The 23,163-nt window shown below is 39.0% G+C and overlaps 4 protein-coding genes across 4 annotated transcripts; 1 reads left to right on the top strand and 3 right to left on the bottom strand.

Moving 5' to 3' along the window:
* Nucleotides 1–1,848: 1,848 nt before the first annotated feature.
* On the bottom strand, nucleotides 1,849–2,799 carry LOC116169130. The gene has a single exon (XM_031485157.1). It carries the CDS (start codon nucleotides 2,797–2,799, stop codon nucleotides 1,849–1,851), a length of 951 nt encoding a protein of 316 aa, XP_031341017.1.
* Nucleotides 2,800–11,292: 8,493 nt separating this feature from the next.
* On the top strand, nucleotides 11,293–13,996 carry LOC116168602. The gene is made up of 2 exons (XM_031484529.1): nucleotides 11,293–12,658; nucleotides 12,712–13,996. Exons 1-2 carry the CDS (start codon nucleotides 12,544–12,546, stop codon nucleotides 13,377–13,379), a joined length of 783 nt encoding a protein of 260 aa, XP_031340389.1. The 5' UTR covers nucleotides 11,293–12,543; the 3' UTR covers nucleotides 13,380–13,996.
* LOC116169129 (collagenase 3-like) lies at nucleotides 13,449–15,050 on the bottom strand. Its single transcript, XM_031485156.1, has one exon. It carries the CDS (start codon nucleotides 15,048–15,050, stop codon nucleotides 13,449–13,451), a length of 1,602 nt encoding a protein of 533 aa, XP_031341016.1.
* An 861-nt stretch (nucleotides 15,051–15,911) lies between these two features.
* LOC116169128 lies at nucleotides 15,912–17,114 on the bottom strand. The gene has a single exon (XM_031485155.1). It carries the CDS (start codon nucleotides 17,112–17,114, stop codon nucleotides 15,912–15,914), a length of 1,203 nt encoding a protein of 400 aa, XP_031341015.1.
* Nucleotides 17,115–23,163: the final 6,049 nt, after the last annotated feature.

Genomic DNA, 23,163 nt, shown 5'->3' with positions numbered 1-23,163 from the left:
AATTTAAAGTATCCCACCAGTATAAAGAAATTCGTTCGAATCAAAGGAAATAAAATCTTTGAAGGTTGCGGAGAGTCTCGAATCTGAACCCGAATCCAATATCGCAATAACTTCAGCGGTACTAAAGATCCACAAAAAATCAAATATGTTAAAAAATTAGTTCGAATCGATTATCTGAAAGGATTTCAGGGTTTGAAGAATCTGATGACTTCAAGGGTTCCAACTAATCCGAACAAAATAAAGAATCGGAAGAATCTGATCGATTTGAAATATCCTAAGCACGCATCGCAGAATCCAAGGAGAAGGCTTGTATATTGCACCATAGCAGCTCAGCAAACGACAAACTTCTAGCATAAAATCTGGCGTGTTACAATGAAATCACGTGGCTAATTAGTACCTAAAAAATTGGATGGTAAAGGGAAGTAAATTCGTTTAAATTATTATTCTAAATCACGCGTCGCATCGTTTGGAAACTACATCCTCCAAAACAATAATTTGCGCCGTTCCTTTTTCCACCAGGCTAGAAGAGATTTACATACGTTTTTAGAAAGCACAATCACTTTAAATGGAGGGATAGGCAAGTTGACAATATCATGTAACTATTACAACTTACGTATACAAATAACAGCTAAATAAAAGAACGCCCTAAGAACTAGCTTCATCAAATTACAGATTCTGCAATGTTTGTATTTTTGGAGGTCTTCTTTTGGTTCAAATTTCTGATTCTCTCACCGATTTGTTCGAGTGTTCATCTGTGCAATTTTCAAATTTATCCAGATTGTGCAATTTTTTCAAATCTTACCGTTTTTTCGAAAGTTCCCAATTCGTCAAACTTTTCAAAATTTTTGGATCTCTTCGTACAAAATTCATCACGTTATTAAAATTTTGCGATCTTTGGGGTTCTTCCTCGTCTATGGATCTTTCATTTCTTTACGCTATCGCTTCATAGGGTTCTTTAAAATATTTCATTGTCGGGGTTTTTTTCCAATCTTAGAATTCAGATCAGTTCAGATTAATTCCATCCTTTAATTTTCCGTACAGATTCTTAACTCTTCTAAATCCGTTTGTTCTCCGATTTGTTTAATTCTTCAGGTTTCAGTTTTTCAGTTTCAGATTCCTTAAAACCATAAAATCTTTAGGATTCAAGGATATTCGGATTTCTCCGTCTTTAACATTTTAAATTTCTATGTTTCGATTTACTTTAATGAATACAAAGTTCAATAAAGATGACACAATAAACAGAAACGGGTCATAATAACAAAAGGCAATATAAAAAACCAAAATCAATTGAGGTTGTGTTCTACGTGACCACTTATTTTTTCAATACATAAGCATCCTCTGATGAACCCCGTTGGTAGCCGCCGGTCTAATTCCTACTGCATCCATTTCATCAACAGCCTCATCCTAACCTCCAGTTCCTCACGACGAGTAACTGGTGTGAAGTATACTTTTTTTTATTATGATCCCACACATAAAAGTATCTGGAGATCTAGGAGGCCAACGGAGGCCAACGCCAGTCCAGTTGTTTTGCTGGTTCCAATTCGTGTTTATTGTTAGACGATTACAAATCAAAATCATACATTCCACATTCTCTTTCCACAAAAATAAAATAAATTGAACTGCGCAAGGCAAGGGAAAACCAAATAAATTTAAAGTTTTGTACATAGTCGGCCCCCTTGAAATATTTAACATAGGTAAGTATTTCAACTAAATATTATTCAAAACTTAAACAATTGTTTTCATTACTAAGTTGCCGCTACAAATGGCATCACAAAAAAATATTAATGTACATACAGTCAACAAAAAAAAAAATTCCAAAACATCAAGCTACTAACACTTGACAGCTCGTTAATTTGTTGGTAACACACACAATCGCACTGATGGTCGTTTTACTTCACCATGTGACGTCTTAATTGTTGCCGCACGCACAACGTTATCTGGACCAGGATGGACTTTCGTGACACGACCCAATTTCCAATGACGTGACGGAGCGTTGTCTTCTTGAAGAAGCACAAGTTGACCAACGGTAAGAGTCGTATCTCCTGGAATTTTCCATTTTTGACGCCTTTGGAGCTCTTGGACATAATCTCGACTCCACTTCTTCCAAAACTGCTGCCGCAACTGCTGAATACGTTGCCAACGAGACAGACGATTGGGCTTTTCTTCGCTTAAATCAAGTTCTGGTAAAGCACGCATGTGGTCACCAATTAAGAAATGACCCGGGGTGAGAAAGTCGAGATCATTAGGATCTGAGCTCATAGGAATTAACGGCCGAGAATTAAGAACACCTTCAATTTCGATAAGTAAAGTGTAAAATTCTATAAATTCCAAATTTGCGTGAGCCACGATTTTGTAAATGTGATTTTTAAAAGATTTTACCGCAGCCTCCCATAGACCACCAAAGTGAGGCGCTTTTGGTGGATTAAAATTCCACTTAACACGATATTGCAAAACTGCATCTGAAATTATTTCTACGTTCTCTAAAAATGTATACAATTCCCGAAGCTCATTGCTTGTACCAACAAAATTGGTCGCATTATCGCAAAATATTTCTGCTGATAATCCTCGTCGCGAAATAAATCTTTTAAAACAAGCAATAAATGCCTCGGTAGTTAAACTCTCTACTACCTCACAATGAACTGCCTTTGTTAGCATGCAAACAAATACACAACCGTACACCTTACGAGTACGTTTTGAGCGTCTACCACCCTCCTTTATAAGGAATGGCCCAAAATAATCCACCCCCACTTTAGCAAATGGACGATCAATTGCCAATCTACTTTTGGGTAAATCTGCCATTTTGTAATTTAAAGGAATTGGTTTATTTGTAAAGCATACTACGCACTGTCTAAGAATTTTTTGAGTAACGCTTCTGCCATGTAATACCGTAGTCTAATTTGCGACAGTGTTGTTTGCACACCACCATGAAGTGCTTTGATGTGCTCATTTCGAATAACTAGGTTTGTGAATGCGTGCGATTTCGGCAATAATATTGGAAATTTTTTCTAGAACGCTAAGTCAGAATGACGTAACCTTCCTCCTACACGCAAAATATCGCCATCCAAAAACGGATTAAGCGATAGAATGGGCGAATTAGAGTTCAAATTTTTGGATTATTTTAATAACCTAATTTCATCCCCAAAGGATTCTTCTTGTACCATTTTCACAAGCGTCGCTTCTGCTTCATTAATTTCCAATAGTAATAATTTACCTACCGCTTTTTTAGATTTATCTCTGCAATTGTTTATAAAACGTTTGCAGAATGCGGCTACTCTTATAAGGGTTTCGAACGTAGAAAATTTATTAAAAATGAAATCTGAGAACTGCCGAAAGTTTATATTTTTGCATGCGACTAAAACCCTTGCTTCCATTGATATCTCATCGGGATAAAATATAATAGGCGAGTAATTAGTGTCTAGTAAAAAATTAGGACCGCTCCACCATAATTGGTTATTTGATAACTGTTTAGGTAATAATCCACGGGAAATAATATCGGCAGGGTTGTCTTGCGTAGGAACATGAACCCAATTATTGATGTTAGATTTAGATTGGATATCTGCAACCCTGTGAGCAACGAAAACCTTCCATCTACTTGGACAACCCTTTATCCAAGACAAAGTGATTGTTGAATCGCAATAATATATAACTCGTGCAAATTCTTTTCGCGATGAATTTAAAACCTTATCAACTAAATCAGTTAGTAGTAGAGCAGCGCATAGTTCTAATTTTGGCAAAGTTAAAGTTTTTAGCGACGCTATACGTGATTTAGCGCACAGTAGTTGGCATCGTACCGAATTATCTAATAAAATTTCCCTGATATAGATACAGGCACCGTACGCCCTTACACTGGCATCTGAAAATCCGTGTAATTCTAAACTGGAGGTAGGATCTGTTGCCACGCATCGCGGAATTTTTATTACCCCAATGGTAAGTAATTGACTTGAAATCTCCTCCCAACGATGTTTTAAATTTTGCGAAAGCTCCACATCCCAACCAATGCGTAATTTCCAAATGTCCTGCATAAGCAGCTTTGCTATAGCCGTGACTGGACCTACAAGACCTAAGGGATCAAAGATTTGTGAGACGTTAGCTAAAATGAACCGTTTTGTTACGATTGATCTCGTGGAATTCATATGCGCATTATATTGGACCAGGTCTGAAGAAGGAGCCCAACCTACCCCTAATGTTTTTAAAGATTCATCGTGATTAAGGTTCAATATTAAATTTGTGACGTTAGTCATATGAAACCCATTTAAAACGTCTGGGATTGTTTGACGCCCATTTGCGTAATAGAAATCCTGCTTCCGAAAGTATATGATTTACCTTATCACGGATAAAGACTAATTCTTGGGGGGTTATCCGCCCCTGTGATAAGATCATCTATGTAAAAATCTTCCATGATAATTTTCTGAATTCGCGGTTGATCTTCAATTGCTAGAGCCAATTCTTTTAAACATCGCGTTGCAATAAATGAAGCCGGTCGCGTCCCATAAGTTAATGTAAGTAATTCAAATACCTTTATCGGCTCACTGTGCTCAAAACGATACAAAATTTGTTGAAATTTTGTGTCATCGGGATTAATCAATATCTGCCGATACATCTAGACGTTTTTGAAGACGCGTCGAAAACAACCCTTGTTTTCGTGGTTAAACTATCGACTTTATAGACTGCGTGGTGTGGCAAAAAATAACCAAAACCATCATTCGCGTTTTCAATGGTTCCCATTTCGCGCATATGACCTAATTGCAAATACTCACACAAAAACTTATCGTACTCTAATTTTCCCTCGTTGTGATTTAGTAACCTGCGCTCTAAATTTAGAAAACGTTTTTTAGCAATTTCTAGCGAGTGCCCTAACAACTTTGGGTTCGTCGTCCAAGGGAGCGTCGCTACAAATCTACCACTGGAATCTCGAGTAATTGTTTTTTGAAAATGCGTTTCACATCTTTGTGCTTCGAAGGACCTTATTTGAATATTAGGAACTCTTTCAACTTCCCAAAATGCCGAGATCTTTTCGTTTAACTCTTGCAACGTAGTTAAATTACACGAGGCTAATTTATTTGGTCTAGGAGCTGATATGCTACCTGAAATTATCCAACCGAAAACTGTTTCTTTTAGTATTAATCCCTTTGGCTGTGCGTGAATTATCCCATCTAAAAGTAAACTGTAAAATATTTCCGCCCCTATAAGTAGATCTATTTCACCGCCTATATTGTAATCAGGATCCGCGAGGAAAGTGTTTTGAGGTAAATTTACGTTAATCTTATTGAACAAATTCGTGGGTAAATAACTCGTGATATAATCTAACACATAAAAATTTAAATTGATAGAGAAATTGCCATATTTTGACCTAATTTGTGACGTTGTGATATGATTACATTTTGTAAACTTGTTGCAAACGCCTGTTATAGATAGCTCAACTGTATTTGATATTAATCCCAACCTTTTGCACAATTTTGTGGATATAATGTTAATTTGAGATCCAGAATCCAGTATTGCACGTGCATCTATAAAAACTCCGTCATTACCTTTGATCTGTAGTAAGCATGTTGATAAAACCACGTTGGAAGGTACATGCGTTAAATTAGATAAATGCAAGGAAGAAGATTCAACGGTTACATTTACAGCCGCAGCTGGTTACTAGATTGGCCTTCTGAATGTCCTATGTTAGGGTTTATGTGCAAAATGGTATTGTGAGCACCATTGCATTTTTTGCATCGGGAAGATTTACACTCTCTTGATTTGTGACCTACCCTTAAACAGTTTATACATAAATTTCTTTCTTTAACCTTCAAAATACGATTGTTCACAGGTAAATCCAACAAAATTGGACACTGACTGGCAAAATGATCAGCTCTCTTGCAAATGTTACAGTAAATGTTTGTATTGAGAATACAATTCGCACTATTCGAGAAACGCTTGATATTGTGAGAGGCAATTTGTTTATTTGGATGAAAAGTAACTTCATTTGCGTGTATTGTTTCTAAAGTGTGACATTTTTGCAGCAAAAAATCCGTTAGTAATTGTAAAGTAGGCAATTCGGAAACCTTACCCTTATCTTCCCATTCCTTACGTGTCGAAAATGGGAATTTTGATGTGATTAAATAAATCAGAAAGTCATCGTAACCTTCTACCGGGCGACCCATTGCTTTTAACGCACGTGTGTGCTGCAAAATGGAATCGAGCATGTTGCGAAAATTATCGTGCGATTCTCTTGTAACTACAGACAATTCAAAAAGAGCGTTAATGTGATTAGTGATAATGACGCGTTTATTTTCATATCTACTTTTTAGTAAATCTTTGGCTTGATCATAATTAGCCTCAGATGTTTCCAAACATTTTATGACGGCTGCTGCTTCGCCAATTACAGCACCTTTTAAATACTGAAATTTTTCAATTGTTCTTAGTGACTTATTCGAATCGATTAGAGAGTGAAAGGAGTCGCGGAAACTTAACCATTCTTCGTATTTTCCCGAGAATGATGTTAAATTAATACGGGGCAAGCGTGCCATTGCGTTCGATAGGAGAAGTGTCCGTATTTGTGGGCGGATTATCTTTGCCAAATTTTGAAATAACTTTAGTCTTTAAGACGCCGAAAAATGTATCCGTCTCGGACTTTTCTGAAAAAAATTCATCAAACAAATCGTCATGGTCTTCATCGAATATGCTTTCCAAAAATGACTCAAAAGAATCAATAGCCCTTCCGCAAACTTCGAATTGTTTCTGAACCTTATTCTTACAACTGTCAGAATCCGGCTTGAAGGACCATGTTTTGCTGGTTCGAATTCGTGTTTATTGTTAGACGATTACAAATCAAATCATACATTCCACATTCTCTTTCCACAAAATAAAATAAAATTGAACTGCGCAAGGCAAGGGAAAACCAAATAAAATTAAAGTTTTGTACACCAGTAGTTTTCCCCAGGTAATGTTTCCAGGAACGGTACGGCCTACCAATTCATCCTCCTATTAAAATGATGCATATAAGAGTCACAATTTTAGAAAATCTAAAATAAAACGAAAAGCATATAGGTTATAATGTGTGTTATATACAGAAGGGTCTCGCACAGATTAAGGTGTTGGTTGCGCTATGTACATACCTGTCACTGAGTTGGTCCTTATACTACGGGTGGCCATGGCCATAGTATTCACTGGGGATTGCGTTGCGAGAAAAGGGGTTTTCGAAGTCTGAAACAGGAAAAGGCATTATTTAAATTCTTTAAAAACCTAAAAGCTGGATTTCATTAGCTAAAGTTCAGAATGCTATTTTTCCAGGTATGGCAACACGAAATTCGTCTTATCGGTGTGTTAATCGATGTGTTTTCGATCAAAGAGCGTTGTTGTTCATAAGCCGAACGTGTACAACCTCTACTATTTAAATGAGGACGCTCTACGCAGATTGAGAAATTTGTATTGAACCAGATCGAAAGTATATTATATAATGCTCATCTGGCTTTACAAACGTAGTCTACCATTTCAAGAAATTCCACACTCATTTAATAGAAATGGATTTGCCCTCATTTTGAAATTATGACACAAAGGAAGAGGACGACAGTAATTGGCTTATTACATTTTAGACAACGTTATAAGAATTTGCAATTTGTGTGGGATTACCTTCATAGGAAAACCACGCGAGTTGAATAATCCAAATTAGAACTAGGCCTACACAAATTTACATAATTAACAAGGGATTGTTCTAAAATATGTCTTCCGTAAGTGAATGTGACGTAAATTTGACATCGCGGGTAAGAATTTTGATAGAATAGGCACTCTCTAATTATCGGAAACGAAAGGGGTATCACGTGCCTATCGAGATTTAACAAAGCTGTTGAATTAGATCCAGATTTGTTTGTATCGAGCCATGAATTCTAATAGCGTTTTTTCACAAAGGTCTGTAATCGTAATTATTGGGATGGAAAACTCTGTGTGGAGGTGTAGACGAATTTTTCCAACTAATAAACCGAATTATGGCTTTCGAAATTACCTAACGCTTTTACCAGAATTAAGTCCCTACATTTAAATATGCAAGGCAAATTCCCTCTATAAATTGTAAATTAATCCGATTTAACAGAGACTAAGTTAAATGCTATAAACATGTATTCGAGCCATAACACACTTTTACCATTAGCTTGAAGTGGCTCTTCCGGTCTACGCTCTGCCGGACGCTACAATACAAACAGCTTGCAAAATGGCGGACGGAATTAATATTGTTCGATTCTTTTTTTTTAGTTTGGAAAAACCATTAACGGCTCTTTTTCGCTCAAGCGATCTGTATTTTAACTCTCTCGAACGTATCCAATAAAACGATGTTAAAATAATGGCGTCGGGTTTATCAAAGAAAACGCTGGGGAAATTGAGCACATATGGGATACAACCTAATCGGACAGGTTATTTAGTGCGAACGGGAACCCGAAGCTGCGGATGTCGCGAGGGACGCACTCGTCACAGCTACACCGCTAATTTACACCCCCTGTGCCACCACGACCTGTGTTGTGGGAGTTACGAACTGGTTTACGATGGTCATGTATCCGGCGGACTAATTAAAGGGGTCCTTTTTTAAATTATTTGACATTAAATTCCGACACTCTTCTAATTTCGTTTTTCCGCGATGCTTCGAGCGAGTACCGCGCTACGTTAGGTAGCCGTCACCGTCGTCGGCGTCGAAGCCGTGAGAAAATGCCACCTCACTTTATTTCCGACAAAATTATTCTTGTTACCCAGATCGAACAGAGATGTACGAGGGACAAAAGTAATTTACTCTCGTTTCCTTTTTCAGAAACACGAGTTTTACCTACATATCCTTTACGTTAAACGTGTGACATTTGGCAATTCGCCGAATGGAAAATTGACGCTTCTAAATGGAACTGAAATAAATATTGTGTCTATATGATAAGCACGTAGTAAAAAAACGTGAGCCTAGATGTCCACCCCAAATTATTTGGGCCTCTGGTGCACACCCTGAGAGTCATAAATTACGTATCATACATTTTATACTGGTATATTGAATTTACTGTTTTTAGGTAAGCTGTTCAGTAGAGCCAGTTGTTAAATAAAACTACTGTAGTTACCTTTTGGAAATATGTGTAAATATTCCCTTCTTTATTTTTGTCTTCGAACTTTTAAGTAATGAGCTATAGAAATGATGCAGACAGGTCCCCGGACGAATGGACGTACAGATTTCACTCTCATATCAGTGGAATTTTTCTTGAAAAGTGCGCTTAAAATACACATCTGTCAAAATTGATTCCATAATCTACTTGAAGTCCACCCGCTATAATGAAAAATAGGTGGAAAGTAATCAAAAGTTAATGGAATAATTTATACAGATTGTTTGGGGGCACCCAGGGCCATCTCCCAAATTTATTACTTCTCCAAGTTGGAAGCCAGAGCTTTTAATTACATTCGTAGCCGCTGGATCTGCACCGCCGTAAAGAGGGGCTCAGTTCAGGAGTTCACCCTCCGACCCAAGTAACCCACGCTCCTCTGGGAGTCCGTGTTGGTGGACCTAATGGGACCGTACGCCACCAGGTTCCGCCAGATCTTGTTCATAACGGATTTTTTCAGCACGTAGGAAACGTATACACGAAGATTTTCCCTCGCGACAAGCCACAACCTTGGCCATCGCCCATTTGGCACCCCAAAACCAACCTAGTTGAACGAAAGGATTGCGCACGCACCTTACCGCAAAACCTCCCAACGCGTAAGTGCGTGTAGTACCTCTCAGCACGGCCCTCTTGGATCTGACCAGATCGGGAGGGTGGTGAACGACAACCCAAGAACCTTTTTCCACGGGCGCAGTAGCAGTATAGGAACCGTCTGGATCCACCCCCTAGCACAACTAGTAATAATAATACCTGATGAAAACATAATTCATCTTCATGCGCCACTTTCACAGGTTTCACCGCCCCCTTTTTTAACGAGCTAATAGCGAGTTCATAATTTTGGGGTCTCTGTCCGTCCGTCCGCCTGTGAGGTGGATTAATCAAATTTGTAGATCGAAATTCGTGAGGAAATGAGGTTTGACATTTCGGTTAATTATGAACCAAATCTATCAGCCAATTAGCTAGGAAATAATTAAGAAGCAACACGTAGAAAAACTGTAATAAGGGTGTGACTAAGCTCATGTAATTGTTGTCACCCTCCTTTCGTAACATCTGTTTTAGAAATAAGAGAACAAATGCGTTGCTCGCGGTGTTATTCCGTTGCTATTTCATTAGTATCAGAAAAGCAGAGTATTAAAGGGGGGTGTATCTCAATTAATATTTCTTTGTCACGCGCGATTGCTAACTTCCTCGTAACTAATAAGTCCTTCTGCTTTCTCGAAATATATTTTAATTAAGATGAACCGCGAGCCACCCACATCTACTGATCATAAAGCACCATTTATCGCAATGAGGGTATTGTTATCCAAGACCTTCGTTCTATGTACGTAGAGCTTTGAAAGTTCCTTGTTCAATCCGCGTAGACCCTTCGAATACGGTAAATTCCATTCGGATAGGGTCTCCGTTCCCTTTTGTACTTCATGTGAGTACAAGGTCGGTCTAAAAGTTTGTTAAACCCGTAGTCAAGATTAATGTCGGTTTTTGATTGAAGATTATGACTTTGCATAAATTTTATCAGCTGCGACTAACCAAGTTATTAGCAAGAGGGTAATCTAATCGACCGAACCCTAATATATATGCCACCCTCGTTTTATAATCGGAAATTTTGTTCAAACGTGTTGAAACCTATTGAAGTTACAAACGCGCAACATGTTTTCTGATCTAATCGAAGACTAGACATTATTGATAAGTACGTTAAATGTTAATTAAAATCCAAGAAAACGTTCGACGGTTTTATTCTTAATCCTGTATGTAAGAAAATGTTTTTGGCCATTTTTATTATCTTGGGGAAATATTTGGTAGCAGAAGGGGGGCAGGGAAGGGTGGGCTCTTGTACTAGAAACTTCTGAAGTGAGTAGATGAGCAATGTACGTACGGGACCAGGAAGTGACGTCACACCAATCAGAATCGAGTATTTCGGTCACGTGGTCACGTGTGAGCCAATCAGAATGCAGTATCGGCCATTTTGTCTACGTCACATTTTGGCTGTTTTGCGTCCGGGGGGATCTAGACCAGGAAACGCGTCACACCAATCAGAATCGAGTATTTCGGTCGGCCATTTTGTCTACGTCACATTTTGGGTTGGATCAGGAAACGCGTCACACCAATCAGAATGCAGTATCGGCCATTTTGTTTACGGCGTCACACCAATCAGAATGCAGTATCGGCCATTTTGTTTACGGCGTCACACCAATCAGAATGCAGTATCGGCCATTTTGTTTACGGCGTCACACCAATCAGAATGCAGTATCGGCCATTTTGTTTACGTCATATCTAGGTTTCCCGCGTTTATTTCTGGACCAGGAAACGCATACTGCTGATTAGGATATCCTGTTTACAACACCGGACGCTGCTTCCTGTTGACGTGAACGGATGTTGCTTCCTGTTCCCGCCATTTACGTTTCCTGCTGATTAGAATTTACCGGATGCTGCTTCCTGTTGACGTGACCGGACGCTGCTTCCTGTTGATGTGAACGGATGTTAGTTTCCTGTTAACGACCGGACGCTGTTTCCTGCTGATTAGAATTTACCGGATGCTGCTTCCTGCCGATAACCGGATGTTGCTTCCTGTTCCCGCCATTTACGTTTCCTGTTGACGTGACCGGATGCTGCTTCCTGTTGACGTGACCGGACGCTGTTTCCTGCTGATTAGAATTTACCGGATGTAAGTTTCCTGTTAACATGAACGGATGCCCGTCGATACATGAATTACGAATCTACCGCTTTAGTCAACTGAGCTAAAAGGGGCGCGCGATTGCAGGGGCGTAGAGGGTGGCGTTAGATACTCACATATGAGCTACAGCTAACCCTACCTGCTATAGGTATAGAGTAACAGCGTGCGAAATTTAGTTGTTATTATAATTAGAATGGGAAGCTGCAATCTCGCGATAGTGTTTATTTATAGCAGCTATGATAAGACGCTTAAAGGTGTAATAACCATTTTATTTTAATTAATATAATAAATATCTACATATACAAAATGCTAGAAATTATGAAGCTACAAAGTTTTTTGTGTGCGCTCCGCCATAATACAATCTCTACAATAAATCATTAACGGCGCTGGACCATCGATGTGGGTGCGCTGCCATGGTTGATTCCAGTGTTTTGTACATCGTATTCGATTCCGCAGCTCACAATCTCTTTGAAATACGGTTGGAATCTTGATCCATATTTTCAATAAGTCATTTACACTTAAACTTAACAATTCGCTCTTCGTCTCAATATAATTAGACTCCTTTTGAGCCTCTCGCCTAGCGATGTTGTAAAGTATTCGATCCATTATCGTTCGATATGAGGACCGAAATGAACATTAGCATCCCCGTTTTATACCTACACCTTTAAGATACACTGCGCATGATGGATTTCTTCAAATCCCCTCCAAAAGTACTTTTAAGAGCAGGTATAAGAGTAATAAGAAAGTAAAAAATCGATTTATATCGAGATGAGTGCACAAATACAGCAACAATCGCAAGATTCGTGGGGTAGCGAAGATGATGCAAAGTCATCACTTTCGCTGGATAAATTATCGGTGAATGAATCCTCGAAAGAGGAGCAAGGTATGCATTGAATAACGCCGATTATTGTGGAAGCAAAAGATGTATGTTTATAGGAAAGGAAACCTTAATATCTTCGTGGTCGTTATTCTTAGACGGAGGCATTATTCTCGAAGTTGGCGTTACACTGGACGAGTACTTTTTCGATTCCATCGTGCAAATATCATGTCCTCCGCATTATGATGACCAGTATTTACAATTTGAGCGTTGCGAATGGAAAGAAATATTCAATTTTAAAACTGAACACTTAATTAAACATATGGTGCAGTGTACGCCTAAAAGAAGGAGCAAGCATGAAATTTTTACCGAGTCCAAAATAATAATACTTGAAGCGGAAGAAGAAGAAGACGGCGGATGTATTCGAATAAGCGAATCAGATAAATCTATAATATTTTCCAAGCAAGCAATCGATATGATATTTATCGCTTCCGAAGTAATTACTCAAAAATTGGATGTTGCCAACCACTATGCGATGTATTGTCTTTATGATGACTTTACGCGTGAGGTTGCAAAAATTCTACATACCGAAGGTGTTACTAGCGAAGAGAGCATTTTATCGAGAGGGAAATTGATATGCCAAAATCTCAAATTGTTAACATCGCTAAGCAGTTGGAAGGAAAAGTATGATAATTTGCAAGACTTGACTCTTCTAACAGAAATTGTAAACATTCACCCTCGAAAATTTATAAATACGGTTGTTAGTAAAATTAGCATGTTAAAATAAATAATTTTTTAACATAAAAATGCTTTTTATTTATTCATAGGTATGGATACACATCAACTTATTATCCACCTAATGCCGCATATACAATTCAATATGTTTATCAAACTTTAAAAGTTTAGCTAATACATTATATAATTGCTCCAATACGCCTTTATTAGCACAATGAATATTGAATAAGGATAGATCAATGTCACCTGATTGAATTACACGACCTGTATATTCACTATATTTATGAAATTTATTTCCGGTGATAAAGTATAGGTATCCATCCATGTATTTGAATATAGAAGTTATCTTAGCCGGAATATCCGGAAAGGTTTCCGCATATATTAAGCGATTTTTAGGCCGATGACTACAATCATCCAAATCTAGCAGTTCATTTGCACCATGATAAATAAGCGTGCGTCCGGTATAGGTGTTAACTGCAGCATTCACTTTATGGCTGTTGGGAATTGTGAAGTGGCTATAAGGTTGAGGCCATCCTGGTAGCAGTTGCAGACTAGGGAATTGCACTATGTATATGCGACCGCCACTAAAGAAGACAACATCACCGTTAGGCTTTTGATATACCGCTTCCAAACGTTTAAAAGATGCCGGAAGAAACGTTAACCACTCAAGCAGATTCTTGGCAGGTTCCACTTTGCTGCTGTTTAACGCCGATATCCAAACCCAATGTTCATAAAACATATAAAGTCGTTTGTTTAGAATCAAAAAGTGTTCGATTTGAATGGTACACAGGTCAGGTGGTTTAATGGTCTTGAGAGTAGGTGTAGTTGTCTTAATACGCGTTGAAAGATGATAAGTTTTATTCTCTGGTGAAGGGGTACCAGCAGTATCACTAGGATATAGTGCTCGGATTCCAGCTATATCATCCTCATGTAGCGTGATCATATTTGAATTGTAATAAGGAAACATGAGTGCATTTTCATCGCTCGAATGGTGTAATCCGAGAGTATGACCTATTTCGTGTAAGACAACTTGGAAATAACTAGAATAACCGGGGGGAGGTGCATTTGCATCTGCTACATGCCAGCGTTCTTCCCAATCTATATGCATTTCAACAACATTCTGATCTCTGGAGGGAAAGTATGCATGGGCTAATACATTGCCCAATCCATCAAACTCGAATGCACATTGCGGATATGGTGGTGAAGCGAACTCATGCTTTCGGGTATGAAATGATATTAATATGTCTGGGTTCCTTGAGCTATATTTGAATTTCAAATTTGTGTGGTTCGCCCAAACTTGAAATGCTTTATCCGTCATCTGTAAAATGTGCAGGTCATGCATATTGGAAATATAGTAAATCAAAGTCTGTTTTGTCCATTTATACCGATGAGTCATATACGCTGCTGGGTCATCAATATTTCCGCATCTAGGTCGAGACATGAGTTGTAATGTTTCGGCATTTAATCTGCCATCACTAGGTAGTTTATAGAGTTCTTGAAATTTCTTTAAAGCGTTAACGGTGATATTTGTACGATTATCTTGAGTTGATTCACCTTCACCAGGCTCCTTTATATATCCATATTTGGTGAGATGACTATATGCCATATCGATTTCACGCTCACTGATTGTATCGCTGCCGTCGTCAACATTATCAGCAGCAGCAGCAGCAGCATTAGCACTAATACAGAAAAACCAGCTCAGTACGACAACTGCAGCTTGCATGATTGTAAAATCTATACTGATTCAAAATTTTCTTTTGGAGGACTAATAAGGATGTGGTAGTGCGGGAATATATTGAAATGAATTAAAAATTAGGTTATAAATACTTAATCCTCTCTCAACGACATAATGGTGCAGACTGTAATCGATGTACAAGGCTTTAAAACATCAAGAAACGTATTTATACCAAAAGAACTGGCGATTTATAATGGCAAGCAGGTTGCTCATTTTATGTTCAGGCCTCCATTTCCGTGGAATAGCTTATCTACCGATTTACAACGGCAAGCTACCTGGCTAATTCATAACCATCACGGAATTAAATGGGAGCATGGTCATACGCCATCCTACATGTTTCCAATTATACTTCGCCAGTTAATATCATCATCAGACCAAGTATACGTTAAAGGAAAAGAAAAAGCCGATTTCATTCGAAAAACTCTATCGCAAAATGTCACCGAGGTGGAAGAAGAACCAGCTCTACCTAAATTAGAAGCATGTTGCTACTATCATGTGCGCTCACTTTGTTGTTGCGCATTATCTAACGTTTATTATATTTATAATACGCATGTAATTCAGTAATTTTTTTTAAATAAAACAACCAAAATCAATCAATCATTTTTTTACTTTATTGCAATTGATACATCTTAATACGATTACATAATATGGGCTCCAAAACAGCTGCAATGCGTTCTATTTTACATTTGAAGCGGTACCTATCTAATGCGACAGTTTCCCACGGACCCTTTCTTGCTTCTCTGTGAGCATAGGACCACACTCGCAAGATATAAATTTTATTTTTTGATTCGTCAAAACTGACACTCTTCATTTATATAAAGTTTAATTACACTTTTACGTGACCTATATTTAAGTTTTGCGTACGATGCCAGTAAACGGTTCATACTCGATTAATGCATCATGTAAAATAACGCAGTAAGCGATAGTTTCATTTGCAAATGCAGATGATGCTTCAACTTCCAGCTTCAAATCGATCACCACGTTATGGACGCTCTCGTTTTGACGGGTGCAATTGATAATGAAGATAGGCTGCTTTTCGAACTCTTTGTAGCTAAGAAGGGAGCTCTCCTGCGACGAGTCGTAATATTGATTACGAAAGTTTAAATATTCTTCGTAAGCATCCACATACTTGTTATCGGTAAAAACCAGATTTTGCTGCTCATACGGATATCTTCGGTTGTTAATGTTTGCTTTTATATTGGAAATGCTTAAATGGTTAAACTCGCTCGCATCTGCTTCTTTGTTATTTCGCTTCCTAGTTTGGAACGCAATCAGTAGCCATTGAGGCCGTTGAAAACCGGTGCTGCTTTTTACCGACCAAACCAATGATCTGGTGCTGGGTAAGGTTGGGTATACGTAAAGGTCGCGCGCATGAAACGCCACTTGTATCGGCGAATTCTTGTTAATCCTCCCGTAGATCGATAACTTCATAGCATCGTTAGGAATTATGTACGGAACTTTCCATGTTACCTTCGTAAGATTAATCTTAACTTCAGTCTCGCCTTTATAGCAATCACTATCGTCCTTGGAACGAATTAATATCAGTTCTTGACGGATGTTGACTAGAGGCTTCCTGTATCCTTCGGCAAACCCGAGTACATGCTTTAGAGGTATGGAAGCGCAGAAAGCCGTCTTCGTGCTATTTAGTATCTGAGGAGACCCGGAAGGGCTCCAACCTGCATGCGATAAGCATCTGCTTTGATCTGATGTGTATGAGCAAAACCCCTTGATGGTGCTGTTTATTCCGGGTAATCGAACAGTTTCTATCACCTGATCACCCAAAATAAACCTAATTTCGTCGAAGAGAAAGAGCGGCGCGTTGTTGGTGAAATCGTAAGCTTTATTTGCGGTAGTCGGATTCAGCGTTCCTTCTAAATATATAACGCTATCGTAGGTGGCCGTGATGAGATCCGCTTTCTGTATGACGAGATTAATCTCATCGGAGTTACCATAAGCGTTTGTCGTATAAGGATGGTATGTTCTGCGATCGCATTCCACGATCATGTCTTCATACTTTACGCCCGTGAATAGGTTTTTTAATGCTTCTTCCATCTTTTCTTAGTACTGTATAGCCGAGATATTGCAAAAACTGTACGTCGTCTTCGGTTAATGCACCGTGAGCAATTGTTGCGTCGATGGCCGACGATGGATGACTAAATGAAGAACCTTGCTTACAGAAAATTTTAAGTCCCATATTTTTTCAGCTCCAATCGAATAGTCACTCTTTCTTCGCCGAAATCTACTAAATGACCGTCTTGATCGACTAACCTCAAGGTTATGTTATCTATTTGATGCGCGAGTACCGGTAAATATATAATCGTAGCCGGCTCCTTGATTAACTTATAGCCCGGCTCAACGTGTACGTCAAATTCAAAGATTGTATGAGATAGCGCACTGTTTCTGTATGCTCCACCCGTTAGATTACACTCGACGTGTATATTAGTAGCGTTGATTATTTGCACGTCCAGATCAGATTCATGGGTTCTACCTCCTTTATACAATTTAGGAGAGAAACCGAGCATGCGACCGATGGAGTTCGATTTCCTAAAGTCAATATCATGTATGGTTTTCATTTCGCATTTTAGCGTATTATTATTAGGTCTCAACATAAAGTCCATCGAATTGGTTGGTTCGTTTATATGATGCTGTAGAATCCTGTTGATCTCTTCAATTTCATACGCGCCACTCGGAATGGTAATCTCTTTGAAGATGCTATCGGCCGCTGCATAGTAAAATTTGTTGTTTCCCTCAAATATATTGCGTATAGAATTACAGCCGTAAAAGCCAACCAACCCTAATCCATATTGATAATTGCGGTCTAGTTCGATCGGTGGAAAATATGAGGTGCTGAGGACGTTGCCGGCACCTGTTAAGGTGAACGTTTGAGACATGACTGATGAAGTAAACAAACTCTAGGTTCAATTATTATTTATTATACAGAAAATTTAAACATAAATGTCCACATATCAGCGTATTATAATTTTGCTCCCTAGTATAATTGTATATGATGTTGCATCCGGATAAATATTTAACTATTTCTATTGGTGGCGTCAAGTCGCCGAAGCTATCATAGTAAACTGCCTTCATGCCGCGTTTCTTGAAAGCAACCCAATGCGTACCTCTTCCTTTAGCATCATCCAGGTTTACGATAGCGCACTCGTTTAAATGGGGTTTTCGCGGTAATGTATCACGCATAAACACTCCTCTGAAGAAGGGTACGTCTTTCGCATACTTTACAAGATCCGAGTCCGTTAATGCTTTTCGCGGCAAATTTAAAAGTTTTTTGCCGGATATGGTTTTAAATACAAGGCGTATCCCGTTTTACGCGGTTGAAGATACAGCGAACTGCCTTGTTTGCCCAACGAGGCGGCCTCCATTGCCATGTTATGCCGTTTATTTTCCTCCAGCTGCTTCTTCGCGGCCGACGCATCGTTAATTGCTTTAGCTATACCGCTAGCTCCACCGGCCATTGCGCCCGCAGCCGAAAGACCGGCAAAGAGCGGTACTAGGAACGGAAGAAAACCTCCGACTTTAGGTATTGGTATCACTCGCGGCACTCTCACTCTTTGCTTACCGCCTGCAGCTTTAACCGCTCTCTTGGCGGCCAACAAACTTATTTTGATAAGTTTATTCAAGTTTTCCGATGATGATAGGCCTTTTATTGAATTTCGAATTGGCGTTAAAACTCCACCTCTAAACGAACAAGTCTTCTTCTTTTTCCCGCGCTTTGCGATACGTCGTGTTGCTCCCATGCCAAGCTTCCTTTTGGCCTTCATTGCTCCAGCTACGGCTAATGCTGCTGCTTTCTCTCCAAAACTAGCGTCCTTTGCCTTTACACGATCCCAAGCTCGAATTTGAAGTTCTTTATCGGCCCGATGACGATTCTCAACGTCTTTGAATTGATTGTATGCGATGTCGTGTTGCTTGCATGCAGCGTCCAACTGATTTATTCCTTGATCACCCCGAGCTAGACGCTGCTGTAGTTTGGTTCCCGGTCCGCAGTATTGATATCCGGGGATATGAAGTTCCACCGGCAATTTGTTTATCAAGCTGTTTATAAACCCCTTTCCTACTCGGCGATCGGCCATGAACTGATCAGTATAACTCAAACTATCGAGTAATAATGAAGTTTATGAAGCAACCTCAGCAATTGCATGTTGAGGATCATGATTTGTATACTGAATCGGAAGTGTCGGGGAAACACGGCTCATTATTTCCGGCTTCAATTAGAGCGGTCATCTGTGGACCATCGGGATCCGGAAAAACGAATGCGATGATAAGTTTATTAGAAGCAGCGAATGGTCTGAAGTTTGAAAATGTATATGTATACTCCAAGTCGTTAGAGCAGCCGAAGTATAAATATCTGGAACAAGTACTTAAACCCATTAAAGGCATTAAGTATAATGCTTATAGTGATAAGGATGACGTAATAACTCTAGAGGAGATTAGCAAAAATTCGATAATGATATTTGACGATGTTGCGTGTCTAAATCAAGATATAATTAGGGATTATTTCTGCAGAGGACGACATTCTGGTGTGGACTCGTTCTATCTTTGTCAGACATATTCCAAAATACCTAAGCAGCTAATACGCGATAATGTAAACGTTATTGTCCTATTTAAGCAAGACTATATAAATTTGAAACATGTATATGATGAGCATGTTGGTAGCGACATGACCTTTGAGCAGTTTAAATTAATGGGCTCAAAGTGTTGGATGCATAAGCACGATTTCATGTGTATTGTAAAGGACTTTGATTATGGCCGATATCGACGAGGTTTTGATTGTTATATCACACTTGGACAACTTTGAACTACTTTTGAACAACATCATTGAGCCGGTGTGGGTAGCTTTGAACCGATGTTGGACCGCCTCTGAACCGCTTATGAACCGCTTTCGAGCTGTTTTGAACCGGTTTTGGACAGCTTTGAACCGATGTTGGACCGCTATTGAACAGCTTTTGATTGCTACGAACCGTTTTTGCACCGATATGAACCGCCTTTGGACTGCTATTAGAAGCACTTTTCATCGATAATCAGTTTAGTTGATTGTATGCGGGCCGTTAAGATGAACGCGCAAGATCAGGCAATTAAAAGAAAATTAACTAAAACGCAAGCTTGCGGCTCTTAAAAGAGGCGAAACCGAAACATTGCGATTAGTGGAAGAGACTTATAAGCCCATAGTTGACCCATTGAAGACGCTAGCTAAGCAGGAGTTGAAAAAACAAGCGTTAACGCCAAAAGTTGAAAATAAAATTGAATATGAATCAACTCCAATGCAAGAACAATTTGCAACGCCTCGACGCACCGAAAATACTGCAGTTCGTAAACGAATTAGTTTTCCGCCCGATATTAGCGAAATAGCGCTTGACGAAGAAGAAAACGATGAAGCGGAGGAAACTACTAGATCGATTAGCAACTTATCACAGCTACATGATGATCAGCAATTTTTAGACCAGTATCATCATTTACCTCGCCATTATATCGACCGGATGATTAAGGATGCAACGGGAGAGGTCGATCACGTTCACGGACTTCGATACGATTCCGAATTCAAAGAGTGGGCTATAGGAGATTCTATAGTGCAGTTTGAAGGGCCCGATATAAACATAAAAAATACACTTTATACCGGCACTCCTGGGCTATATGAATTGCTCGTGCTTAAAAAGCCGCATAATTACTCCTTCAAGGATAGTCAATCGTATAAAGATATTTTATTAGCTACTAACGCATACAAAAGGAACTACGATCCTAGACAACAAATCATGGGTACTAAGTCGCATAAATACGTTAATATCGTGAAGCCGCTACTATCGGAACATTTTGGAGCAGGTGTGAAGGAGGTTAATAATAAACAGAAGGAGTACGTGTACTGGAATACTCCCCACGAACTAGTCGAGCGTCTCAGACTGTTACACGCATCGCAAGCAGCCGGTCATACCGGACACAACAACGAGATTTTAAGCATTGAAGAGGAGCTCCGAGAAGAAGGTATAATCGCTTAGTCCGAAAATGAGCGTTGACAAATTCGGAAGACATTCGTCCTCAAGATTATATAACGAACAGAATACCTTGCAATTTACCGCCGCTAATGATTATGATATGCAAAACAAGAGAATATGTAATGTTGCCGATCCTGCTAAGGGTAGCGATGTTGCTACAAAACAATATGTGGATAATAGTACTCGGAACGCCGCAAGCCAACAATATGATATGCGTGGTAATCGGCTAACCCATCTAGCTGATCCGGTGAACGATGGCGATGCCGTAACAAATGGATACCTACACATGTTTGTAAAATCGTTTAAGTCAATCACCGATGGTCATATGAATGTCATGCATGAAATGGAGCGAAACTTGGATGAAATTCGCGAAAAACTAGGGATGAGTCCGGTGACGGACTTTGCCGAATTGACTATGCGTGAATCTCCGCCATTTATCGGTAGTGATTTGGAAGATGACGAAGCTCGACGTCGTCGAGGAATTGCACAGATCGGCGAGAAAAAATTTTCCCCGAAAAAGAACGATAATCAAGCATCGTGATGACCTATGGCAAGCTGATTTGGCCGAATTCACCCGATATTCTAAAGATAATCGAGGTTATAAATATATATTAACCGTAATTGATTGCTACTCCAAATACCTATGGACGCGACCCCTAAAATCGAAGAGTGCTAGTGAAGTGAGCAAAAACATGACTGCTATTATATGCGAAGGAAGAGTGCCAGTCAATTTACAAACCGATCAAGGAAAAGAATTCTATAATAAGGATTTTGAAAAATTAATGCTGAAACATGCCATCAATCATTACTCTACGTATAGCGTAAAGAAAGCGACCATAGTTGAAAGAGTGATAAAAACTTTAAAAAATTCATTATATAAGCGGTTCAGTCTTCGCGGAAGATATAAATGGATTGATGTGCTAGCGGAAGTGACTTTAGGCTACAATAATACGAGACATTCGACTATTAAGATGAAGCCTAAAGATGTAGCCGCAAAGACATACTTACCAATGTTCCATAATATAAAGATAATGGGAGCAGCTAAATTCAAAATTGGTGACTTTGTACGAATATCCAAGTATAAATCGGTGTTTTCAAAAGGCTACACTCCGAACTTTTCTACCGAATTATTCAAGGTGGCTAAAGTAAAAGTTGGCAATCCCGTTACGTACTTATTGGAGGATTCATTTGGTAAACCAATAATGGGGCAATTCTACGCGGAAGAAATGCAGAAAACTGCTCATCCGGATATATTTCTTGTTGAGAAAGTGTTACGGCGTAAAGGAGACCAGCTCTACGTTCGATGGCTTGGCATGGATAAATCACATGACTCGTGGATTAAAAAATCAGATTTAGTATAATCTTTACTAGATTTATTATACGAATGTATTTTACAAATATATTGATAAATAAATGTAGATAACAACAATGACATTATTATCATTCATTAAAGGGATGTGTTAAGGACATCGATAAATTCTTCAAAATGTTATTGATGTTATAAATCACATTGCATGGGATACATGCATCTAGCTCTAGGTAAAGGAGATAACAGTTTCCTACGACCTGGCGTAAGAGATATCAGTTTCCGACGACCTAGTGTAGAAGCGATAAAAAGAAGGTAATCTGAGAAATTCAATGCGACTTTTTGCATATAAATACAATTCATAACTGATAATATTCAATAGTAATCATGGAACCCATGACCAAATGTCAGTGGTTGTACAATTACGTACAGGAGTACGTGCCGCCGGTAAGTTTTCTTTTTTAAAATTGATTAATTGATTGCTATTGCAATAATAGGGTTATAGATTCATGTGTCCATGTTCGCACACCCTTAATTACAACGAGAGGCGGGACGTGCTCCTATTTATCGAACCATTCTTTGGCGACCACTACATTTGGGTGTTTGCCAACAACACTCCTGAGGGCCTAGGCCTAGTGTACTCGCGAGTAGGGCCGTAAGTGACTATAGTTAAGAGTTTTAAAATCTAATAATTACTACTTTCAGGAGGTACCAACAGCCATGCTATAACTGCATATAACTGTACAATTTTTTTATACTTATATTAATAAATACAATGTTATGAATAGACTAC

This window comes from Photinus pyralis, unplaced genomic scaffold, assembly GCF_008802855.1.
Source record: "Photinus pyralis isolate 1611_PpyrPB1 unplaced genomic scaffold, Ppyr1.3 Ppyr1.4_LG4, whole genome shotgun sequence".
Taxonomy (NCBI): Eukaryota; Metazoa; Arthropoda; class Insecta; order Coleoptera; family Lampyridae; genus Photinus; species Photinus pyralis.
The sequence above is the reverse complement of the archived record's forward strand: the minus strand, read 5'-3'. Positions and strand labels throughout refer to the sequence as shown.